General features: G+C 39.0%; 2 protein-coding genes across 3 annotated transcripts; one reads left to right on the forward strand and one right to left on the reverse strand.

Annotated features, from left to right (window-relative positions):
• Positions 1 to 2,492: 2,492 nt before the first annotated feature.
• fuca2 (alpha-L-fucosidase 2) lies at positions 2,493 to 7,030 on the reverse strand. Its single transcript, XM_022750944.1, has 7 exons — positions 6,680 to 7,030; positions 6,162 to 6,349; positions 5,673 to 6,012; positions 5,374 to 5,584; positions 4,085 to 4,275; positions 3,537 to 3,645; positions 2,493 to 3,182 (listed from the first exon to the last, which is right to left on the reverse strand). The coding sequence occupies exons 1-7, from the start codon at positions 6,931 to 6,933 to the stop codon at positions 3,045 to 3,047; spliced, it is 1,431 nt and encodes a 476-aa protein (XP_022606665.1). The 5' UTR covers positions 6,934 to 7,030; the 3' UTR covers positions 2,493 to 3,044.
• Positions 7,031 to 7,213: 183 nt separating this feature from the next.
• On the forward strand, positions 7,214 to 10,176 carry LOC111225901 (putative deoxyribonuclease TATDN3). Of its 2 annotated transcripts, none has more exons than XM_022750945.1 (10): positions 7,214 to 7,315; positions 7,402 to 7,434; positions 7,553 to 7,626; positions 7,701 to 7,785; positions 8,483 to 8,545; positions 8,658 to 8,767; positions 9,078 to 9,133; positions 9,231 to 9,343; positions 9,676 to 9,756; positions 10,029 to 10,176. In XM_022750945.1, exons 1-10 carry the CDS (start codon positions 7,262 to 7,264, stop codon positions 10,170 to 10,172), a joined length of 813 nt encoding a protein of 270 aa, XP_022606666.1. In that variant the 5' UTR covers positions 7,214 to 7,261; the 3' UTR covers positions 10,173 to 10,176. The 2 variants fall into 2 exon arrangements, with proteins under 2 accessions (XP_022606666.1, XP_022606667.1); XM_022750946.1 differs by having other exon boundaries at positions 9,679 to 9,756.
• The last annotated feature ends 1,269 nt before the right edge of the window (positions 10,177 to 11,445 follow it).

Raw genomic sequence — 11,445 nt, forward strand, 5'->3', positions numbered from 1 at the left:
GCCCGTCTCTATAAATATAATGGTCTGTCCCCCAGGATGTTCCACACTGCTTGGCATTTCCACAATCTAAAGCTACACCGCAGCTCTGCTGACCGGCTCAAATCTGCCACAAATTTGCATGTGATTGAATGCCACACATGCACCCGACTACTAGCAGGCCTCTAATGATATTATTAGTGGTAAAACAGATGGGAGGGGAAAGAGAAAGAGGGAACAACAGACAGAGGGAGAGAGGGAGGGGGGGGGGGGTTTATGAATGGAAGGAATGAGGTTTTCCTCCCTGCTGGCTGTAGTGGCTGTCATATGGCTGACTGAGATATCACTTACAGGGGACACTGAACACTGTAGTTTGAACTAACATCTGATACGAACACCAGTGAATACTGTAGAAACCCTAAATCCCCCCTGCCAGCCTCCACTTCACTCTCACTTGATGCATCATTAATTAATTCAAAAAAACTCACCAGATTCACTCGTCCATCAATTAACCCTCGTCTCATTTATCCATCTCTTTAAGTCAGCCTCTCAAACCAGGCGTACTTATGCCATTATCACAGCAGTACCTGAAAATAAACTGACATGATTGTGTGTTTCCATGGCAACCATGCCAACGTCTGTAACAGTTTCCCAGTTCCTGTCTACATATATAATTACTATCGCTGATCACAGCACCAAGACTGCAGAAATGAGCGGAGAAAATGGGCTTCAGCCACATCGACCATACAGTGTCACGGTGTTATACTTCTGCTAATACACATTAAAATAGAGCCACTTACAGAGTGAATTAGCATAAAATATATCAAAAGAAAAGGGTCTGTGACATAAAATACTACCTTCATTTAGGTCCAGGCGCTTTGACCATATTTCTCCCATATGCACATAGTATATCACAATGTGACATTTTCATGCAAATTCAATACAGTGCACTCTGATGAACTCCTACAAGACTAGCTGAAAGGATTAGTCAATTAATCGAAAAGCCAGTGGAGAGTAAATTAATCAACAACAGTTTTGATAATCAATTAATTGTTTAAGTAATTTTTTAAGCAAAAATGCAAAAAAAAAAAAATCCACTCATTCCAGCTCATCAAGTGAATATTTGTTGCGTTTCTCCGTCTTCTATTGTAGTAAACTCAATATTTTTGGGTTGTTCAAACAGAACTCTTGCCTCTGGGAAGATTGGATGAGCATATTCCACTATTTTTCTCACATTTCATAGACGACCAAACAGTTAATCAAGAAAATAAAAGATTCATTTGTTAATATTCTATGATATCAAACACTATGTTTAATTTGATTGGACAAAAATTGCAGTTTGACCAGTTGAACACTGGATCTGGGAGATTGTGATGATCCCATTTTTTCTATTTTATGATATTCTATGGACAATTAATAACGAAAGAAAGTTAGGTTAATATGTAACTAAAACAATTCATTGCTAGATTAGACAAAAGTCTTCACTTTTTGTTTGCTGTAAACTGCAAATTCCGTGTTGATATCACATCCTCATGGTACAACTCCACTTAAAGTCAGTATATAACACCGTAACCAGCCCTGCCATCATATGTTAAAGTTTTAACATGTTATTACATCCCAGCTTTAAGCCTCAGTTGCCTCCTCTGGTGCATTTTACAAACATTGACTGAATATGGAACAAATGGAGGATAATTGTTCAAAATGTGTTTAAAAAAAAAAAAAAAAAAAATCCTACTTCCACTGAAAGCTGGCAGCTCTACTGCATGTCCAATCCGCTGTGCATTTGTCCACACATGATCTGCATCCTCTCATCTGTTTTTGTTGTTGTTGTTTAGGGGATCAGCTGCCATGCGCTGGGGATAGCCTGCTGAAGGGGGGGAAATGCACGGACGTGAGAACCCCTTGCAAACCCCCCATCTGCACGTCATGGAACATTTGCAGAACAGGGACCTCCCACCTTAAAGGCGTGCAACAGAGAGCAGACACAACAGTGAGATCTGCCCTGCACTGAACTCACCATCTCAGGTGACAAATACACCTACAGCTGTTGTGGACCGACCGATGAAAAGGCACACAATGACGGATTAAAAGCACGATATGGCCGCGGTGTGAAGCAGCAGCAGCAGCAGCAGTAGTAGCAGCAGTAGTAGTAGCAGCAGCAGCGGGGAGCAGAGGCTTACCGGTCACTGTGCAACATGCAGATGACTTCAGACTTCCGGTATTGTTTAGATGCATAAGCGGGAATATAGCTTTCCGGGATCGTCTGTGCACAGCAGGGGTGCAGAGATCCGTCAGCTTGCTTTAAAATGACCCTGCACGGCTGCGGTGCTATTACAGATGTGAGCAGCAAGGGGCGCTGGAGGGACGAATTACCTGAGATAATCCAGGCCTGAGCAAGAGTGCAAAGGTTAACCTGATACAATCAGAAATAATAAGACAACATGACTTCCTTTAAGGTCACACATGAGCCCAGCAGACATTCTCTTTTTGCGTGTGTGTCATAAAAATGATGTTTGAAAGCTTCATTGATTTTATTGAAACATTCCTTCATACATAAAACAAACACTACCACATTCGTCAGTGCTTCATAAAATCACATAAAACATGTAAACATAATCACAGAAGCGCAGAAACACTCATACCTGAAAGCATGTTGTCATATTTCATAATGTATAAAGGTCACATTTGTCACTTTACCCTGTAGATCAATGCTTATTAGGGCAATGACAAGGTTGTAAAAATTACTTTTAGGTCCCAAAGTTAAAAAAACAAACTCCCTTGATCATAAAAGTTACTCAAAAACAATGATTATGTTTATTCTTTATTTCGCTACGAGTATTTTATAAAAAAAAAAACATTTTAAAACTGTAAAACATACATACAGTGCTCATTACAAACAGTACAGTGCACAGATTTGTTTTCCCCTTAACCTCAGGTTTTCACCCATTTCAGGACATACATTTCATTCTTGTTACAGGTTGTATTCAGTGATTCAAAGATAAAACTCAAAGATTCCTTCTCTCGGCCTGAAGCTCCGTCTGTTCCTCTTCAAGTGAACTGGTTTTCCTTTAAGTGGCACCTGTCAGCCTCAGTGTCCAGGCCCACTGGCATGGCATCTGGCTGAAGGACAGCTGGGGCAGGAGAACCCGCAGTCCGCTCGGCTTTACAGGCTCCCACCGCAGAGACCCGTGACCGAGAAGCACCACCTTTTTTAGAACAGAGAGGCAACACATGAACGAGTTGACATGTTGACAGAAAGGGAGAGCTGCTCTGTGAACAACCAGTCAACCTCATTTCCCAAAGATGGAGTGCGGTCATTGGACACTGGAGCAGGGTTAGACCAGTTTGCCAATGTATTGAGCCTTTAATCAAATATTGGCCAGTAATTTCTTTCACCACTAATATGATGGAGACTCCTCCTTGACTGCAAATATATCTTTGGTATTTCTGTACTGGAATTCCCTGGTTCTGAAAAGTTGCCATATACACAAATACCAATATATCTGCAATATATATTATATATAAGCCTGATATATTTACTGGCCTTGCTCCAGTCTTACCTGAGCCAGTCCTTGTGTAACCACAGGTTCATGCAGAATCACAGATCCATTATTGGGCCACTCCAGTAAAGTGGCAAAGACGACTTTTTGCTGTGGTCTGGAGGTGTACCTGTCGAATGTTAAGACCATTAATGAAGTTTCAAAAAATAAAATATACTAAAATTATATATCAATATAGGCTATATCCTTTTCTGAGCTTAAAAATAATAATAATATCAATATCTGATCTTATAAGACTTTATTTTGACACTAGGATGAGGAGGACATTAAATCCCAAATATCTAAGACCTAGTTCTGTTGTTGTTCTTCATTTGTTAGTGAAAGCCAACACATATAAATGAATAACATACCTGTATCATCAATACAATCACTTATTTATTACACATACATTCACAAAATATTTGTTTCACAATGCATGAATTTAACTAAGCAACTGAGTGATGTAAAAGACGCCACTTGTTGAAATGTGCAATTATTTAGATACATGCATCCAAAGTGTTCGTTACTACAAACCATATAACATAATGTACGAACAAATGAGACCCCACCAGACATTTGGAGTGACGCTGTCGTTCTGAGCCCGCCATGCTGTCGTGTTGTAGATGGCGTCCCCGTTCACCTTCAGCCACTGACCCATCTGCCTCAGACGCTCCTCAAAGATCGGAGCGATTCGTCCGTCGTGTGTCGGACCAATGTTCATCAGCAGGTTTCCCCCACAGGACACGGTCTCCACTAATGTCTGAAACACACACACACAGACACACACCACAGTTAAACGTAAGTTAAAAGCATACAAATACATATGGTGTACATTAAGTGACACCAGGTTGGATTTTAAAGGAAAACTTTATTGCTTTACTGCACAAAGATTGGAGGCTGCCCCAGAATAAAGCTGAAACTACTAGTTGATTAAAGAATTATTCCATTGACAGAAAATTAATGGGTCACTATTTTCTTTGTCAAGTAATCATTTCAGTAATTTTGTAACTCAAAATGCCAAAAATGTCCCGTCACCAGCTTCTCAAATGTGAATATTTGCTGGTTTTCTTAGTCTTTCATAATAGTAAACTGAATATCTTTAGGTTTGTTGTTCATACAAAACACAACATACATATGTTAACTTGGCTCTGGGAAATTCTGATGAACATTTTCCACTATTTTCTGACAATTGATTAATTGAAAATTAAAGAAGAAAATAAAATGCTGGTGGAAGAGGACAAAATATTGTTTATGTTCTTAAGGTGAAATAGGAACAAATTTTAAAAAGTTTAATGTGGAAATGTGTTTTTTATTTTTAAGAAAACCTAGAACCACTTCTGGAAATTTGATCTCAACCAGTGTCTGCCTCAACTGTTTGATCAGTCTACAAAAACAATCTCAACTCAAGGCGCAACTGTTTCTCACTCGTTCTGGAGCTTTCAACCAACTGCTGCCTGTTTCCAAAGTCAAGAATGAACTGTGAAGCTCAGCTTTTAAGCCACAATGGATGAGAAGTCCGGGAGATGCTGAGAATAATGGAAAGTTTTAACATGACTAAATCCATCTGCTGATGAAGACCATGTGATGGAGTGAAGCTCCAGAACAAGTGAGTAAGTGGACCTTGAGTTCTTGTTTTATCCACCAATGTCTGTCTCAATTATTTAGTAGTTATCGTACTTTAAGGTCATTACCACTAATTTGAGAAATAATATTCTTAAAAAAAAAAAATAGCATATGTTACATTTGGCAGAGTAAACAATCCTTCCTTTAAGCTACACACTGAATGCTTTTGTTTGGACAGAACAGATTGGTTACGTGATAAAACATTTTAAAGGTTAATGAGATTTTCAACTCTCACCGCCACAAGCCGCTCTATGGTGAGGTAGTCACTGAGCGGAGCATTACGTCTGTAACCCCAGGACTTTGTGTCAATGGTCATGCAGTTTTCCCATTTGTGTTTGAGCAGGTGTCCTGGCTGGTAGCGATCTGCACAGGTGTAATATCCACCGTGGGTGCAGATGGAGCCAGAACCCCACCGATCATTCGTCACCACTGTCTCTCGCACTGGACTATGGAAGACGAAAACACATTTAACCGAGTTCGGTTTTTATCTATGGGGAAAAAGAAAGTGAGTAACATGCAAATTCTTTCCATTACCTGTCATTATAAAGCCAGGCTAAGAAACCTGTGCTATTCCAGTATTTGTCAGGTGCGTCTCCATCCCCATCAGACCACAGCACCTCTGGTTTGTACTTGACGATGAGCTCATAAAGCTCGGGCAGTGTTTTACTGGTAGGAAAGTAGTTTGTGGTGAAAACATTGGCAGCGTCCTGTTCAAATAGTGGATTAAACCACTCAAAGAGGGAATGGTACAGCCCTAAACGTAGGTCACTGTTAGCACGCAGGGCACTCGCCACTTCCTCCACCAGGTCTCTTTTGGGTCCAACATCCATTGCATTCCAGTTCCAGGAGTTTTTTGAGCCCCATAGTGTGAAACCTGAAAAATATAAAAATATATATCCCGTGTGGCTGAAAGGATGGTACTAATACTCCAAGTATGTGGAATCATGCCCTTGTTTTAACTACTAACTAACCTGTCCTTAAACCAAATATACTGAATGACAGGAAGTCGATCAAGTACTGTACCTTCATGGTGTTTTGTAGTCAGGACGATGTACTTTGCTCCAGATGAGGCGAAGATGTCTGTCCATTCTTTGGCATCAAAGAACTCAGCAGTGAACTGTGGAGCAAAGTCTTGATACTTGAAATCTGGAGAATAATTCCTCTTCATAAAATCAACATACGGCTTCAGTTTTAGCTTCTGCCAGTACCACCTGGAACAGAAAATAAAAAGCAGAAAAGGATAAAGGAATCTCAGCCTCTTAATGAAGGTGAGCAGTTTTGCTCTATGATCTGACTAATACATGTATATTTCCTGTATGTCAAATAATAGTTGGTCGTTGATGGAAAGTGAAATATTTTTTTGAATTACAAATACAAAAGTTTTGATAAAATAAAACAAAATTACATTACTATTAAATACTATTATGACTGTAGTTACCCGTATAACACCAGCAGGGCTCACCTCAGTTGTAGCTAATATGTATAAGTAATATAAGTAGTAAGTAAGTAAGTGATTGCTAGAAAAGGGGAATGAAACTCACCAGAACCACTCGCTGCCGAAGCTCGGGACAGAAAACACACCCCAGTGTATGAAGATCCCGAATTTGGCCTGATCGTACCACTCAGGTAGAGGTCTGGAGTCGATCGATTTCCAGTTCGGTTCGTATTTGGTTTCGCTAGTGCCGATCAACAGCATCGATAAAAGCAAAAAAGCGACCGTTAAACCTCCCATTTCAGGTCGAAGCACTTGCCGTGACAGAATGATGAGGATGTTATGTGTCACATGACAAAGCATAGAACTCACGGTAAAAAAAAAAATCGAAAAAAATCACATGATTAAGCGCAACTGGAATAACGAGAGGACAAGGAAGAGAAGTCAACTGAAGATAATGTTATGAATATCCGTGATCCGTGAAGAGACAGTTTCACGTGGGACCGCTAGAGACGTTCGATTTGTTGTCCGTTGACTCACCGTAGAGTTTCAACCAATCAGCTCCAAGCGAACACCGCTTTCCCGGGCAACGCTGCATTCTATATCTCGCGCGTCGAAAATTTACGCATGCGCCGTCCGTTCCTCTTTCAGGAAAAGGGTAATGTTTTGGTTCTGAGGCGACATTGTCCACATGCATGGCTACGTTGACTGTCACTGTCATATCTCTGCGGGGGATTTTGACAAGGTATGGGCATTTTAAGAGGATACAAGTAAATGTTTTACCTGTTAAATATCTCACGAGGCGTTAACTTTTCCTCTTGTCGTTGTCAGGACATAGAGGAGGTGGTTGAGAATTCAAAAAAGGTGAGCCATCTCAGCTAAGAAACACTATTCACAATAGTTACTAGTGTGTGTGTGTGTGTGTGTGTGTGTGTGTGTGTGTGTGTGTGTGTAAAGCTAATTTCTTAGCTTTTCCCCGCAGGCTGGATTGTTGGCGCTGTTAGCCGTCGCAGAGCATGCTGGGGAATTTGACAAGATTATTGCGTTGTCAGAAAGGTAACTGCAGTATAATTAACAAGACTGATCAGATCTCACTGACTGTGTGTACTGACCTTTTTACTTCTTCTTAGGTTTCCAGGTTTTATTTTCCCCTGCTTAGGAGTCCACCCTGTTCAAGAAGTTTCCCCAGAGCAGCAGAGAGGTGCTTCTCTCCAGGTAGGATCAATTTCAAAGGGTCCAAATTACATATAAAACACATTTTCCCACTTACCTGTAGATATCTAACCAGGCAGGTGGTTTTTTTTTGTTGTATCTGGATCCATCAGATTTCTCTGTTGTTTCTTACTAAAGGATGGATGGTGTCATATGTTGGACAAATTGTAAAGCTCTTTTAGGCAAATTTGTTACAAATGATTTTGATCAAATCAAATGTACTTGTCTAGAATAGTTTTTGAGTGCTCACAGCTTTGGAAACATTAACACTTCTCTTCAGGAACAAAGCCCTCACTACTCTGGATAATCCACAGAACAATTTGTCAAGACTTAAAGACTGAAGCTTTTATTTGAACTTGTGCTAATTATCTAGAGTAACAGGGACATTGTTTCTAGAAAGCCATGTTGCTAATGATTGTTCAGTCTAATTTTTCAATGCTGTGAGCACCACACAAGTCTATTCACCTGCATTGTAATTGGAACGGGACGTAAATCTCAGTGACTGATATATCAAAACATGGGATAATAAAATTACAGCTATATATCTGTCTCAGTAAAACTAGAGGTCACTAAGACAATTTTTGTTTTCGGGTTAATTTACCCTTTAAAAGGACAACACTACAATTCATTGGATCATTTATGTTTTCTGCAGCTGTGTTACTGTAGAGGAATTAAATACGTTTTTCTCTCTTTTATGCAGGATCTCGATGCAGCTTTACCCATCATAGAGAAATACAAAGACCACCTAGTTGCTATTGGGGAGGTAAAGTTTCAGTATCTCTGTTGTGACTTGAAAATCAGTTTTCTGTCGTGACTTTATTTATTTTGCATTCATGTTACAGTTCATTCTTTTCCACATTTTCTTTTTGTTGTAGGTCGGTTTGGATTTTACACCCAGATATGTCAGCAATGACACTGATAAGGAGAGCCAAAGGCAGGTCCTCATTCGTCAAGCACAGATAGCCAAGGAGCTGGATCTCCCTCTGTGAGTCATACATGATGTCAAGTTAGTGGGTAACACCTGAATTTAAGAAAATATAAGAAAAACCGCTGCTTCTAAAATAATATTCTGATATTGTGTAGGGACGCTGTCTTGCAAATGAAGTTGGATAATGGCATTTTTCCAGTGTTCACAGGCAGATTAAGCAGAGTGTGTAAATAAATGTGTCCATAATAATGAAATACTCAAAGGCAATGCAATGCAATCTTTTTTAAATAAGTGTCATGCTATCTGCTATCTAAGTTATCTGTTGCAGACCTTCATAATATGTGTTATTTCTATGATTTATTTCTAGAAATGTCCATTCACGGTCTGCAGGAAGACCTACGATCAACCTCCTCAAAGAGCAAGGTAAACAGTTCGAGTTCAGGTTCTCAGTTTACCTGTGGATGAATCGTTCATTTGAATATTAGAGAAGTAAACTGCAGTTCCTCTGAAATGTCACTAGGTGTCGAAAAAGTTCTGCTTCATGCTTTCGATGGGAAACCGTCTGTTGCCATGGAGGGAGTGAAGGCTGGATATTTCTTTTCTATCCCACCATCCATAATACGGAGTGAACAGGTACAGCAGAGAAGCTGATCATGTCAAATTTACACTGTATCTACATCTTACTTGCTTAAAAATCTCCCTTCAGAAACACAACACATACACTCTTACACCCATATATTCCTATTTGTCATTTATGTGTAAACATACTGAAATGTTTTACTGTTATAATTACAATTTACTTGAATATCCTTGTTGTTTGTATGTGAACATTTACAGATGACACAACTAAACTGCTGTCAGTCTCTTTAGACAGCATTGACATGTTGACTTTATTTTCATTGGTTGATTTTATCACATTAAATGTTAATGATTGATGATGGTTTCTTTGTGTATTTTCCACCAAGAAGCAGAAACTTGTGAAACAGTTACCATTAGAGAACATCTGCCTGGAAACCGATTCTCCTGCTCTGGGTCCAGAAAAGCAGGTAAGATATTTTTTTCAACCCTGATTAAAACAAATATGTTGAAATCCAAACCCAGTATATTTTCCTGTAGTCAGGGGATATTATTTCTATTTTCTTGAAATCAGCTATTTAAGTTCTGAACAGCGTATTCTTATATTTTAATGAGGATGTTTGTAAAATGTCCCTACCTTTCCTTCGACGTTCATATTTTGATACAAACAAAAAAACTTTATATTTTACAAAGGTTACTGTCTTCGAGTTTTATTTATCCTTGTTTTGTGTCCTGATTGCAGGTGAGAAATGAGCCAAAAAACATCTGTATCTCTGCTGAGTACATCAGTAAGATCAAAGGAGTGTCGCTGGAGAAGGTGATGGAGGTGACGACGCAGAACGCTCTCCGACTCTTCCCGAAGCTAAAGTCGGCCATCAGACCCTGACGCAGCTTTAAAGGTTTATTTCATCAGTCTAGAATATCTTGTATTGTAAACCCACAGCTTTCTGTTACCATTGTAATCTTTTTAAGTATTTAATGAGGACCTCTGATCAAACCAAGATGGCCTGAAGTGCAAATAAATCAAAAAACAGAAGGTCAGTTCAGGTGAAAGCCATTTATTTATCTCCAATCTTGATGGATTCTTGATATTCTTAAATAAATGGAGATGAGATAACAATCTAACACACAAGTTGTAAATTTTTCATGCATGTGATATATCTGATTCACCCAGCAATTCATAAACACCCTGTCATGTAACAAATACAGCAGCTTACTGATAGCAGTCATGGTCACACATACTGTAACTCATTTAAACATTCATGTCATTGTAAAGTGAGTAATCATGACATGCCACTGTTTTCATTTCTATATTGCCCATCATCTGATCTAAGCAGAGCAGTGATATCATTAAGTTAGTAATTTCCCTGGTCACTTGCTCTGTTTATTTCCGATGTTGTTGCTTTTTATAATTAAAAGCTGATTCATCAGTCACTCAACATGAGCTGCTGAAGCCAAACTCTAATGGGCCCGCATCAGTCACAGTTGTATGAGATATTGCTGCTTTCAAGTGCTCCTCTTTAGCTCCTATCTTTGAGTTCTGAAGTTGTAACTCATTCATGAAATTGTTTGATAGAGTTTCACCCCTCAGTTGGATATGCAGAACGCATCTCGCTGCCTTTAAAAGCTGCTCACAAATTCATGAATGGGCAACTTTATTGAACACTGTCCCACCAACTTTATAAACTTTTAAAATATACAGTAGCTGTATTGCTCTCAAAATCCTCAGCAGTGTGAAGAAACAAAGCAGAAGTAGGAGCAGTGATTCATGGACCTAAAGTAAGTATATTTAATCATTTTCCAGGAACCTGAATCTTATTCAAGTGCTCTCATTTGGCAGTTTATTAGATACACAGAGCAAAAACTAATGCAGTCTAGTAAAACAGTCCTGCAATAAATCCTAACATCAAGAAGGTTATAATGGTCACTTTTTGTTGAAGCTGTTGATTCAACTATGTGGTTAATTTGGAAGATGTAGTTTGTGGTGCTGTTGAACTGTCCTGTGTTTTACTGGCCACCCAGTTTATATCAATGAGGGCAGGCTAAGTAACAGAAATACGAAAATTTATTTTTGTTTTTGTGCTAAAAATAGATAAAATAAACTGGCAACTTTAATGTTGCTACATTTTGAAAATAAAATGAACTAGTTTTATTTTATC

This window comes from Seriola dumerili, unplaced genomic scaffold, assembly GCF_002260705.1.
Source record: "Seriola dumerili isolate Sdu_G_001 unplaced genomic scaffold, Sdu_1.0 BDQW01000149.1, whole genome shotgun sequence".
Lineage (NCBI taxonomy): Eukaryota > Metazoa > Chordata > Actinopteri > Carangiformes > Carangidae > Seriola > Seriola dumerili.